Raw genomic sequence first — 12,938 nt, 5'->3', positions numbered from 1 at the left:
CGCTTCAGGAGAGTGACAGTGTATTGGTTTAGGTCGTACTGGTGCTCCTCTGTTTGCAGAACTTGAATCGTCAAAGAATTGACCAGAAGAAAGTGGTTTTTGGTAACGCGCCAAAAATCATCCGAGTAGAAGCAACAGTGGTTTAAAGTGTTGCCAAATAAAGTGCCCACGAGAAATGTACTTATTGTGAGGAGTAAAAACGTCATTGTCTTTGTGTTAAATAAAGTCTAATTCTTTAATGAAGGCTTTTATTTCCCCAATTGATAAATTACAGCACTAAGGAATCACGTTTTATTTATTATTAACGCTAAGTAGCAAATTTTATCGCTTCAATACAATTTCACACAGAAAGACAAAAACCGAACACGCGTAACCCACAAGAATGACAAAAAAAGCGCCTTGGGCGTCATACAAGGAAAATGACTTGGTCCTGACCCGCTTCCTGTTCACACTGATCATTTTTTCGGCAATTAAACTATCAACAACGTCGTTGTTCCATTTCCTTGTCAAGCCACTCTCAAACAACTTGCCCAGAACTGCGTTAAAAACAGTCAAAAGGGCGGAGCCTTTCGGCACAATATTAGCGTTCAGAAACGTCGTCAGACACTCATTGACAATGTGCAAAAGGGGAAACCCATCATCGTCCACGTATTTACTTCCAATCAAAAGTTGAGCCCGGGCTCTGGTCTCAATAGTCGCTATGTTTCTATGAGCCGCTATCATGTCGAAGATGTTATCAGGCGGCTTAACACTTTTCGATTTCAATCTCCTGATAACGTCAGAATCGTCCCGTATCAAATTCCAGATGAATGCGCCTATTGGCAGTTCCAAATCTGCCATTTCCTCCAGCGTGTTCACGTCTTGATAGAACGAAAACAGGGTGAGTTTGGTGAAAAACGACCCTTGCACTACCCCTAACATAACAACACTGAAAATCATGCAAGGGATTAGGAACAACACTTGGTCCAGTTTCCTGGCAAATGACTTGGTCGGAATGCCCAAAAAAAACGAAAACATTTGCCAGGACACCTTCGGCAGGCTCCTGGAAGGGCCAATGTTGTACCAAAACATGAAACACGACACGTAGGCAAAAAGGGTGAAACACCACGACTGGGGATCCAGACTTTGGAAGAGTATCTTCCACTTTGGGATTTTGGCAGCTTTGGGTACCACCAAGCAAATGTCTTCGCGGGTGTAAGGGACTGTGAAGTCGATCTGGTCGAGATTAAAATAGGCGACGAGGCGTTCGTTTGCGTTGTAGACAGCCCGTCGTTCGGTGATGTCAGCCAGACTACCAACGGTGGTACCATTAGGTAGTACCTTCCCGAAGTCGTCCTCCAGCAAACTCCCAACGAGCACCACTTCAAAGTTGAAATACTCGGCCAAAGTTGCAAGGACCAAGCCGTCCAAGCCGGCAAAGCCCTTCGACCAAGTCAAGTTCCGGTAGATGGGGTTATAGTGCAGAAGTTTTGGCAGCGTTTGCATGGCCGTTGGGGTTCGTGGGAAAATGGAGATGCGTAAAGGAAATCCGTTGAAGTCGCTTAACGTGTTTGAAATCAGGCGGGAATCGCCTTTGATTTGGTCCAAGGTGTGTGAGGTGGCAAGGCCCCAAAAACCTTCCCTCTTGACAAAAGGGTGGTAAATGAAAATGTGGGTCTTGTCGCAGGAACAGGGCGTTTGTGCCACAACGTTGATGACTTGGTACTCGGTCCAGAGTCGTTGCAGTGTGAAGGCAATTTCGTTTTTAACGTCACACTGTTTCGACACCACCTGAATGGCGTAAGTACCTCTCCCTTCAGGGACGATTGTTCGGTAGTCCTGGTCCAGGAACAGGTGCAGCGTGGTCAAGTCCCACACAATGAGGGCAAAACCGTGCTTGGAGTCAGTCGAGAGACGCTTGGCTTTGTAAAACTCTTGATCATCGGAGAGTTTTGCCAAATTTTGACTGGGCGCGTAAGCAGTACTGGGGAAATGGTACGACTTGTTGCGCTTATTTAGACTACTTTTGGTAATCCGTACCGAGAGAAAATAGCCATATTTGTTGACCCGTTTGAGGATATTTTGCGTAAACTGTCGCAACTCAAATTTGTGATCTTCCGTTTCCAAAATATGCAGCGTCAAGTAGTCGGTTAGGAGAAAATGCGTTTGGTAGACAATCCAAAACGTGTCGTCGTAAATAAGACAGTCCTTGAACACGTTTGGCGGAACTTGCAAAAAATCCACTTCCAGGACTTGCCAAATAATCAAGAGTGTGCTCAAAGTGTATTTTACCATGGCTGGAGTGGAAATAGTGTTTGTGGAAACAACACCATAATTACAATTTAATAAAAATCGATGCGATTTACTTTGGGATGATTTATTCATTACAAAAACAATGCGTTACGAGTTCGCCCACAAACACAAACAGGGAAAACACACAACCGGCCATCATGACGTAAAACGCGGCTTGAAGGTCCTTGATTTTGAACGAAAAATTCCGCTCCTTTCGACCCAAACTGACCATTTTTTCGGTAACTCGGCTCGTGACAACATCACTGTACCACTTTTTCGTAAACCCACTTTCGAACAAGCGGGACATGATGTCGTTGAAAACGGGCAAAAAGGGTGACCCTTTCGGGACGATATTAACAAGAAGGACTGACGTTAAACATTGGTTTACAATGTGGAGGAGTGATAAACCGTCAGGTCCTACAAACTTGGCCTGGGAGTACAGCTCCAGGTCCTGTCTCTTGTCCAAGACACATATGTTTCGACTGTACGCCACCAAGTCTAAACTATTCGGCGTTTTGCCAATTCCGCGACTACTCAGTTTTTGGATAACTTCCGAATTGTCTTTGAACAAAAACCACATGTTTGTGGCCACTGGCAAGTTGGTTTTTTCCAGTACTTCAAGTGTGTCAAGATCGGGGTAAAAAACAGTTTTGGTGAAAGCGGTAAAGAGCCAGCCTTGAAGCAACTGCAAGATGATAACATTGAAGACCATACAAGACGACAGGAAGAAGTACTGACGAGACGGTACGATTCTTGTGGGAATTCCCATCAGAAAAGAGTACACGTCCCAGAGAATCCGTGCAAAATTTTTCAAAGCCACACAATACCAAAAACATAAACACACAATAAAGACTGAAAGAGTCAACAGCCAGGACGCGGCATCGAAACACTCAAACAGAACCCTCCACTTGGGTACTTTCAAGGACTTTGGTACCGCAACACAGATAGAATCGCCATTGTAGGCCACAGTGAACTCAATTTCCTGCGTGTTGTAATCGGCAAGAATCCGCGAATTGCTGCTGAGTGCCACTCGCCGGTTCACCACGTCTCCCAAAGTACCAGAGGCGGTACCATTGGGCCAAACGCGCCCAAAGGGCAGCCGGTCGTGGTTTTCAACTATGACGACCTCAAAGTTGAGGATTTTTGCCATGGTACTTAGCATGGAACCGTCCAATCCGTAGAAACTCGCCAGGTTTTTGTAGATTGGGTTGTTTTGCAAAAGCTTGGGGAGCTGGGTTAGGGCTGTGGGGTCGCGCGCAAAAAGGGACACTTGGAGAGGGTACTGGTTCAGGTCCTGGAGTGAATTTGTGAGGAGTAAGGGCTGCTGGACGATTTCTTCAATCTGGTGTGCGGTGATTTCCCCCCAGGAATTTTTGGTTTTGCAAAATGGGCGATAAATTAGGGTTGTGGTGGTACCACAACCTAACACATGGACCACAATGTTCAGAATGTCGTACTTGTGCCATAAAAAATGTAAGCAGTGTTTGATTTTTCTTAGTGAGTCACTGGAGGAGATCAGGATGAAGAGATAAGTGGCTCTTGTGCGCGGGTTTATTTCACTAATGTGTTGGGCAAGAAATTTTTGTAAAACATTGACGTTCCAAGTGATTATTACGAAACCCTCTCTAGAATCAGAAGCTAATTTCTTCGTTTTTGCCAATAAATCTGTGACAAAATCTCTCGCATTTTTCTTTGTCCCAGTTTTGAACACCACGTTAAAATTTATGTTTTCTGCATAATTATGCAAAATGACGTGTCTTGTGGTCATAACTTGGTCTTTATCCATGCTTTGGATGATTGCTTGCGCAAGCAAACGCAGATCGTACTGTTTACTGTTCGTCTGAACTGTTATAAAAGTTAAGGACGTTGCGAGAAGAAAGTGCGTGGAAAAAATTACCCAAAAATCATCTTCATTAAAACAGTTATCTGACCGGTCGTTGGACTTAGCTAAATCCAAATAACCACAACACGAAGGCAAAATAATGAGACCCCAGACCTGCATCACAATTTCACTTTTAACTTTTATTAACCATGATTTGCCCGGATTTAATCAATAGCTGATTATGTTTTCATAAATTATGCACACCTGGAAATAACAAACAACACAATTGCTTACGTAAAAACCTACCGATCTGTTATTTGTACAATTGATCCATTAAATTAAAACAAAATAGTAATGAAAATGCTTTATTTTGCCACTGAATTTGACGATAATTTCGCACCAGAAAACGAAAACTGAACACGAGTAACCAAACGCAATGACGTAAAAAGCAGCTTGCACGTCTTGCAAGGTAAAAGGCCGGTATTTTACCCCAAAACTGGGCGTTTTATGCTTGTGTTCGATAATCAAACTGGTCACCACATCATCGTACCACTTGGCCGTCAACCCAGCTTCAAACATACTCCGAATAACGTGGTTAAAAACGACCAAAAACGGCGACCCTTTGGGTACCAAACTAGTCGTCAGGAACGTAACAAGACTCTCGTCGACAATATGTAACGGGGAAACCCCGTCTCGCCCTGAATACTTCGTCTTAATCTCCAACTCCAAGTCCAGTCTCCTGTCCAAAGCTGCCACGTTCCTGTAAAGCGCCACAAGCTCGTACACATTATCCTCGTATGGAATACTGCGCTGTTCGAGTTTTTGCAAAATTGGCGACGAGTTGGTTCGCAAAAGCCGCCACGCGAACGCCATTATGGGCAAATTCGAGTCAAGCACTTGCTCCAAAGTGTTCAAGTCGGGGTAGTACGAAGTCGTGGTGAAATCGGTGAAGAACGAGCCTTGAATTATCCCCAGGATGATGATATTGAACATCATACAAGCCGTCAGAAACATGAACTGGCCGCGTGACGGCACCACTCTGCAGGGGATCCCCACAAAGTGGGCAAACATCTCCCAACTGGCTCGCTTCAAGTGCTGGGAGCGCCGCAGAAAGCACCAAAAAACGGTACTGACGATTGCAATCGAAAAAATCAAGCTCCAGGACAGGGCGTTGAAGCAGTTGAAGAGGGAGCGCCACCGCGGTACTTTCCCGGCTTTGGGTACCACCATGGCGATCTTCTCCGAGCTGTACGGTGCCGTGAATTCGTAACCATCTGTCCCGAAGTAGGTCATTAAGCGGCAATTTCCGGCGTAATCTGTGCGTTTGTGGACCACTTCGGCCAAAACGCCGCACACCGTGCCGTTAGGCAGCACGTGTCCGAAGTTCATTGGTTCCAAGGTTTCGTCAATCAAGGGGTCGAAGTTAAGGTACTCGACCATGGCAGATAGGAGGAAGCCGTCACTTCCGGCAAAGCCTTTGGAACGCGATAAATTGCGATAAATTGGGTTGTTTTGCAATGCTTTCGGGAGTTTTCTGATAGCGGTTGGGTTTTTCTCAAATAGGGCGATTCGGAGTGGGAACTGGTTCAGATCGAGTAAGGGGTTTGTGATAAGTGCAAGGTTTTGGGTAACTTCGGTCAGGGTGTAACTCTGGGTTACCCCCCACGAGTTTGTGGTTTTGACAAACGGGCGATGGATGTAGACTTTGTTGCAACAGTACGGTGTTTGTGCTATGATGTTTAGGACGCTGAATTCGCTCCAGAAACGTTTCAGGATGTGATTGACCAACTTGCAGTTTTCATAGATGGAAAATACAAAGAGGAGGAAGTAAGTAGCGCGTGCTCTTGGTACCACCAACGAAAAATTTTGGTTTAAAAATTGGTCCAAGGTTTGTGGGTCCCATACTATTATTATGAAGCCTTCAAACGAGTCACTTGTGCGCAATTTCACCCTTTGCCAGTTCTGATCAATGGGCGGGTCAAGTTTTTGGTCTAGTGCTACATTTTCGTACCAAGCCCCCGTTTTGTTGTTTGTCCGCGCAAATTTTTCCTGAATCTTGACGGTTTGATACAAATTTGTGTGATAGTAATTTCCGAATAAAAGGCTCAGAAACTCTTCTGTTATTTGATTGACCTCCGAAATGTTCTCCTCGTTGTGTAGGATCGTAATTGTCATGAAACTGACCAAGGTGAAGTGTTTTCGCAAAATGAGCCAAAACTTCTCGCTTGATATTGCACACGTGCTGGACTGGTTTAGCGTAATATTCAAAAAGTACAAGCAATGTGTTTGGCAAAGGACTAGAATAACGACACAAAACACGTACACCATGTTAAAGCAAAGCTGACGGTTTATGAACACCCATCTGTTTTTAAGATAACGTAGTTGTGTGGCTATTTTTCCGGTTGTTGACAATACAAAAAACTGCTCAATATTCAAATAATTAGGGGCATGTCGGTGGACGTTATAATTTATGATTGATTTTAACGATGGACGATTCAAGGGAGTTTCAAAGGAAAACACAAAATATTGCTTAATTTTATTTATTTCAAACGCAAAACAAATCATTGAGGAACACTTTAAAACACTAATAATAAGCTTAAGACAAATCTTCAACGGTTAGCAAAAAATTCAAGCCATCGGGTTCACACTTCGGCTCAGTAGCACGCCGACTCGCCATATCCTTCGACCTCAGGGCCAAATTGTAAAAAACGCTGAACTTTTTGCAAGTTAGGCGATTCTCACACCCAGTAGAGCCCGCTTGTTCGCTCAACAAATCAAAGCAGTTTTGTAACGGTTCCAAATTGAACGATCTGGCCGGGAATGAGTCGTACCCCAAGCCCAGAATTTTCTCCTTAATCACTTCGAAAGCGTCAAAAGTGCGCACCCACTTGGCAAAGGAATTACCGCGGTCACCGCCTGGCAGTGTCATCTGTTTGAACACTTCCCTGGCTTCTGACCAGAATTTCGAATGAGGGGACAATTCAGTTATGGGCCCTCGGAGCGGCTTGTGGATGTCTTGTTCCATGGTGCCGTTCAAACTATCCAAAACTTTGTCTAGGAAGAAAAGTAAGTCTGCGGTTTGGGTGGCTTCTACCGGAAGACTAGTTTTCCCGGCTATTGTGTTTAAAAAGCCGGCGAAAGTGCCACTTAGGGTTTGCACGCATTTTGTTAAGTTCATGGATTCGGGAAGCAAGTGGCTTTTGGTGATTTTGGCAAGGTAATTGCTGCGTTCGCTGTCGATTTTGTGGGCTTGCACTAGGTGTTGCCACTGTGCCAGTTTGGAAATACCGTCTTTTACAAACTGTAGATTATTCTCGCAGAATAAATTTCGAGTGACTAGTAGTAGAGAGCCGGGGTCTAGAAGCGGCACCACTTGGTGGCCGTCCAAGTCAATGGTGTGTGCAGATTTGGACTCTTCGAGAAGACAATCGATTGCTTTGACATTGTGGTCGCAGTGTGTGCACACGAGGGCTATTAAGTTCAAGCCGGCTTGTTTCGCTTCTTTGGCGATTTCTTTAATGAACCTGATTTGTGTTTTTTGGTTTAGGGGGTAGTCATGGAACGCGAAAGCTACTGGTTGTTTCCAGTTGCCGTAAATGCTGCGTAGCATGAAGACAAGGGCGGTGTCTGCAACTAGTTGGTTGCGTGACCACCCGGTGTCTTCAAAACCGATAATGTAGTCTTCTTTCGGCAGGTAATCCAAATGGGGGGCTAAGTCAATTTCGTCAAGTAAGAGGACGCAGAGGCGCTCTCGCGCCGGGATTGACTTCTTTTTGATTGCCTCAAAGATCGGTTTAGAGACACCAGGAGTAATGAAATGGCGGGAGTTTTTTAATCCTGGTGAGACAAAGTTTTACGTGGTTTAAGACTGAATTGGACTCACCTCCCGCATTTGATGAATCAGAAGTTGCACCCGAAACTGAAGTATCTAAAGACGAGTTTAAAGAAAATTTTGCAAAATTAGGGGGTACCCACCATGCATCGTAACCATAAAAAACGTAACCTCAGCAATCTTAAATAACGTTGCATAAAACTACGGTGGTGCTGCAGGCACGCGTTTAATGCCGATTGAACTGTGTGAAGAAGAGCCAAAAACTTAAATTTTTTGGGGTCAATTGAACTGTTTTGGAATGACATATCTTTGAATTTAACGGTTGGTCACGTGCCCACAGGCATACCACCCCGGTTTTTGGAATGGTGAACCAAAAAAATTAAATAATCACAAAACTGCCACTTCTGTAGCTTGCAGTTAAGTAGGAATTGAAATAAACTTACGGGAAGTGTAAATCATGCGAAATCATGAATTTATTGCAAATCTCTGTAAAATTGTGACATTGCATAGGCAACCAACTATACAACATTAACTCGGTCAAGTAATTTAGGGACGATTTCAAAAGTATACCCTAATGCCACTTTACTAAATTAAAACATTAGCATTTGAGTTTTCTTCAAGAAAATCGTTGTTTTTTAATCACCCTTTCCACTGGTATCCTTTAACTATTGTATTTTTTACAAAAAAAACTCGTAAATTTGGAAATATTTTTTCTCAACTTGTCTTTGCTCCAATCACACATTTGCTACTTTCAATTACGTTTCTTAAGTGATTTGCAAATGTTGTGCATAATTTAAATAGAAAATTAAATACGTAATGAGTGAAAATTGGGGCTTTAAACTTAAAAGGGTAATAATTTTATAATGAAGAATTAAATTAAAGCCTTCAGATGTGTACAACTTTATTCATGTTTACAATATCATCAAAATCTTTGGCAAGCCAACAAGTTTCAGTCTTTACTTCGCTAGGTTTGGGCATTTGGTCCAGATCACAAGGGAGCGGCTTTACGAAGAAAAATCGGTGATTTAAGGCCTGAAACACCCAAAAAAAACCTCTTTTTTTATCAACTAATTAAAAAAATCTACTTTTTTTGCCCCAATCCGTTTGCTTTGGTCGTAATGCAAAAACTGTTGAATCAAATCAACCGTAGCTTCGTCACAATCGGGAAATTTGGAATTCCAGGTCTGGCCATCGCTGTGTGTAAAAGCGATTTTATTGTAGTCAGGAAGCGATGTCAGTCCGGGCCAGATTTCCTCATTTGGGGTCCCCAAAGTTGCAATGACTATGGCGAGTTGGGCAATGTCCGTCTCCCCCTTTTAAATAATGTAGTTACTTTTCAAGTTTTGGTAAAATTGTGCAAAATTACGGGAAATAAAGGTTGTTTGTTGATCATTTCGGCTAGAATGCACCCAACGGCCCAAATGTCCACAGCTGGGGTGTACTTTTGCGAGCCGTATAAAAGTTCAGGGGCTCGGTACCACCGCGTCCCCACTTGGTGGGTATATTGACGGTCTTTTTCCTTGTTGTAAATTCGAGACAGACCGAAGTCGGCGATTTTTAACACGCCGTGGTCGTCTATGAGCAAATTGGCGGGTTTTAAGTCCTAAAAGTGCGAGTTATTTGGTAAAAATAGTTGGAAATTTAATACCCGGTGCATGATTCGGTTCGAATGCATGGTCTCCACACCCATCAGGATCATTTTCGTGTACAGTTTAATCTGTGGGGTGGTTAAGGGCCGTTCTATGTCTTTCAGAACGTCCGATAAGCTCCTCTGCAAGTACTCCATTGCTATGATAATGGAACTGTCGACGTTGAATATGTCCACCAGTTTAACAATCTAGCAAAAATTGGACTAATTGTTGCAAGTTTTGGTAAAACAAACTCACATGTTTTGACTGAAGGGCTCGTAAAACGCAAATCTCACGCATGGTGTTTTTTGGTATTCCATTAGTGACGTTAACTACAGCTATTTGCTTGAGAGCGACTGTTTTATTATTTTGCAAGTCCAAGGCTTTGAAAACTAGGCCGTGGGCTCCTTTGCCCACTTTACCCAACAGCTTGTAGTTCTCCATTAGGGTTTGTTGTGATCGGTGTTGCTATGCCAATAATGGGCCGCATAATTTGAATTTTGAGCCATGTTTTTATTATTTTACTTTTTTTAGCTTTTACTGTAGTCAACAAAAATAATAAATAGTTTAGGCTTTCTTCTGTGATTTTTGGGAAAACAATGTAACAATCGACCACCTGTATAGTTCTTAATGATGATTTATTTAAAAAGTTTGTGTTAAAATATCTGAAAAAGACGGTCAGTACTTGGGGCCCTGGTGGCCCAGTGGTATAAGCGCCACTTTCGGCGGGGGAGGTCGGGTGTTCGAACCCGGATCACGGCAACAATTTTTCTATGAAAAAAAGTTTAGAAAAGGTAAGTGAAACAAACACGTAAACAAAAATAAGAGACTGAGAGAACACATAGACGTATAAACGTAAAGCGGAGCAAAAAAAACAGAAATAAGTAAATAATGCAGCAAAAGGTAAAAGTACGTAAAGGCACCAAATTGTAAACGTAAGAGCACATCCTAATAAAGGGAAAATGCCTTTTGTTTTGAGAGGAAAAGAGATGAACGTAAAGATGATACACAACTTCAAACTTTAGCGTTGAATCCTTAGATGAGTTACTTCTTGAATTATAAAAAAAATAAACGAAAATATTTAATTTATCTCTAAAATTTTTTAGTTAACTGAGTTTGTTTAGTAAAGTACCGAAAAACATTGTTAATAAAAATCATGGCCACTGCGAATCCAGTAGGATTTGTGCGCGTCCACTATTTTTCACTAGAAAATACACAAATTTGGTGATTTTTGGAGAAATTATGTCCATTTGCGGTCAAAAACGTGCTGAAAGTCACAAAAAAGGTAAAAACAATTTTAAAATTGTAGAATCAACGTATACACCCGGTATCTTTTCATGGAATTTGGTGAAAAATTAGAGAATTAAATTGAAAAAAGTGGAAAAAATGCTTTCTCGAGCTAATTCGGCGACTTTTGAACTGAAACTATTTGCGTTTTAGGTGAATTATTGCAATTATACCGGTGGTCCACGAGTAATAATGAGTCTGAAAATTTTTTTGAAGCAACCAATATTTCATAGATTACGTGGAGTGATATGTCTTATCGTTATCACAAATAGGATATTATTTAATAATTAAATATTCAACAAATGATAACGCTCTAACGAGCGTTTAAGTTTCGTCATTTAGATCAATTTATCATATTAAATATTTGATCAAATTTCTCATGGCATATCGTAATAATGTATAGAAAATTTAAATACTTATCTGACTGTGGTAATCACTGAACACACGTAATTACAAGAGCTCATTCTAATGAAAAACTGAAGATAAAAACAGCGTTCGTAAGCTTATTTGAATGTGTTAAAATATGTGGTAAAAGTTTAGTTTTTGTAAAAACGAAGCCGGATCTAGATAAAATTTGGTATGTGACCACCCACCCAATTTTTACATTTTTTTCGAATTTTGTTTCCAAAATTTGGCGCTTCCTCAGCCACCAAAAAAATTTTCTCCCGACGTGGCGTTTGCCACAACCTTATTTCGAAAAATGTCAGTGTGTTTGTAGGTTAGAAACGAAGTTATCGCAACTCCAATCAACAAAATTCCCTTGAAATTGTTTAATCATCCCAATGGCCATCGACAAGGCAGAAGCCCCCACAGAAAGACCCACTTTTGAGCCCCAACCCGACGAAAAAAGCGACCTAAGCGACGAATTCGCCTCGCCCGAAAAATCGGACGAGGAGCCCGAATGGCAGGACTTGCTAGGCAGTGGCAGCTTGCTGAAGAAAATCGTGAAGGAGGGCCAGGCCAACACGCGCCCCCAGAGACTCCAGAAATGCACAATTAGCTACGAGTTGAGTCTGGCTGACGGGACCTTCATTGAAAGGAAAGACAACGAGGAGATCCAGTTGGGGGACTGCGACGTGGTGCAAGGCCTGGACGTGGCCATCGGACTCATGAATGTGGGGGAGAAGTGCTCGCTGAAAATCGAGCCAAGGCTGGCGTTCGGGGGCGTGGGGCTGCCGCCGAAAATCCCCCCGAATGCGACCGTGGTCTACGACATTGAGTTGGTGGGGGTGGAGCCTGAGGACGATCCAGAGATGCTCTCGGTTTTGGAGAGGAAAGCGCAAGGGTTTGTTTTAATTATTCAATTAATGTTTTATTCATCCTGTGTTTTACAGGAACAAAAAGCGAGAAAGGGGCAACTGGTGGTACGGTCGCGGGGAGAACACCCTTGCCATCCAGTGTTACCGCCGAGCTCTGGATTATCTGGACGAAGTCGAGACCGGGATTGATGCCCTTAACAAAACGGAGGAAATTCCCGACTCCACTCTCCAGGAGCTGCTGGAGGACCGTATCAGTGTTTGTAATAACATGGCAGCGGCTCAAATCAAGTTGGAGTTGTACGATGCCGCTCTTAATTCCCTCCAAACTGTCTTGAGGTGTCAGCCAAATAATGTTAAAGCCTTGTTTCGTAAAGCCAAAGTGCACAAAGGGAAAAATGATCTGATTGCTGCGCAAAAGTGTCTAAAGAAGGCCGATGAAGTGTCGCCGAATAATTCCGATGTTCAGAAAGAGTTGGCGCTCATTTCCAAGCTGATTCAGAAGCAGAAGGTGACTGAGAGGGAGTTGGCCAAGCGGATGTTCGGCGATAAGAAACCAGTCAAGGAGGAGAAGACCAAGGACTCCAAACACAGCGTAAGTGAACGTTTGAAAATTTCAGAAAAAAAACGATACTTTTTCAGATGTTGGTGTGGAGCGCAACGTTGGCCGCCAGCTTCGCCGTGGGGTTGGCCGGCGTGGCCGCCTACCGGCTAAAGTTCGCGTAGTTTTTATACCGGTTTTTGTTATTTTTGGTTTAGTTTGTTTTACTTTATAAATTGTTGTTTGATGTATTAAACTTTTTATTGAATTCGAAGCTGGTGTTTGATTGGGTAACAAAAGC

The 12,938-nt window shown here is 42.8% G+C and overlaps 5 protein-coding genes across 6 annotated transcripts; 1 reads left to right on the top strand and 4 right to left on the bottom strand.

The window, feature by feature from the left end:
- Positions 1-304: 304 nt before the first annotated feature.
- LOC103313533 (uncharacterized) lies at positions 305-2,274 on the bottom strand. Its single transcript, XM_015981272.2, has one exon. The coding sequence runs from the start codon at positions 2,272-2,274 to the stop codon at positions 322-324; it is 1,953 nt and encodes a 650-aa protein (XP_015836758.2). The 3' UTR covers positions 305-321.
- Positions 2,275-3,438: 1,164 nt separating this feature from the next.
- LOC107398141 (uncharacterized) lies at positions 3,439-6,421 on the bottom strand. The gene has a single exon (XM_015981165.2). It carries the CDS (start codon positions 6,419-6,421, stop codon positions 4,427-4,429), a length of 1,995 nt encoding a protein of 664 aa, XP_015836651.2. The 3' UTR covers positions 3,439-4,426.
- A 196-nt stretch (positions 6,422-6,617) lies between these two features.
- On the bottom strand, positions 6,618-8,354 carry LOC103313488 (uncharacterized). Its single transcript, XM_008196857.3, has 3 exons — positions 8,069-8,354; positions 7,977-8,021; positions 6,618-7,930 (listed from the first exon to the last, which is right to left on the bottom strand). Exons 1-3 carry the CDS (start codon positions 8,082-8,084, stop codon positions 6,690-6,692), a joined length of 1,302 nt encoding a protein of 433 aa, XP_008195079.1. The 5' UTR covers positions 8,085-8,354; the 3' UTR covers positions 6,618-6,689.
- A 455-nt stretch (positions 8,355-8,809) lies between these two features.
- LOC655288 (cyclin-dependent kinase 20) lies at positions 8,810-10,515 on the bottom strand. The gene is made up of 5 exons (XM_961817.4): positions 9,812-10,515; positions 9,574-9,762; positions 9,292-9,528; positions 9,011-9,238; positions 8,810-8,957 (listed from the first exon to the last, which is right to left on the bottom strand). The coding sequence occupies exons 1-5, from the start codon at positions 9,995-9,997 to the stop codon at positions 8,811-8,813; spliced, it is 987 nt and encodes a 328-aa protein (XP_966910.1). The 5' UTR covers positions 9,998-10,515; the 3' UTR covers position 8,810.
- A 682-nt stretch (positions 10,516-11,197) lies between these two features.
- zda (zonda) lies at positions 11,198-12,911 on the top strand. 2 transcript variants are annotated; one of them, XM_008196856.3, is made up of 4 exons: positions 11,198-11,417; positions 11,559-12,125; positions 12,175-12,691; positions 12,739-12,911. In XM_008196856.3, the coding sequence occupies exons 2-4, from the start codon at positions 11,623-11,625 to the stop codon at positions 12,820-12,822; spliced, it is 1,104 nt and encodes a 367-aa protein (XP_008195078.1). In that variant the 5' UTR covers positions 11,198-11,417; positions 11,559-11,622; the 3' UTR covers positions 12,823-12,911. The 2 variants fall into 2 exon arrangements, with proteins under 2 accessions (XP_008195078.1, XP_966821.1); XM_961728.4 differs by lacking the exon at positions 11,198-11,417 and having other exon boundaries at positions 11,496-12,125.
- Positions 12,912-12,938: the final 27 nt, after the last annotated feature.

This window comes from Tribolium castaneum, chromosome 3, assembly GCF_031307605.1.
Source record: "Tribolium castaneum strain GA2 chromosome 3, icTriCast1.1, whole genome shotgun sequence".
NCBI lineage: Eukaryota > Metazoa > Arthropoda > Insecta > Coleoptera > Tenebrionidae > Tribolium > Tribolium castaneum.
This window is presented reverse-complemented; position numbering and strand designations above follow the sequence as displayed.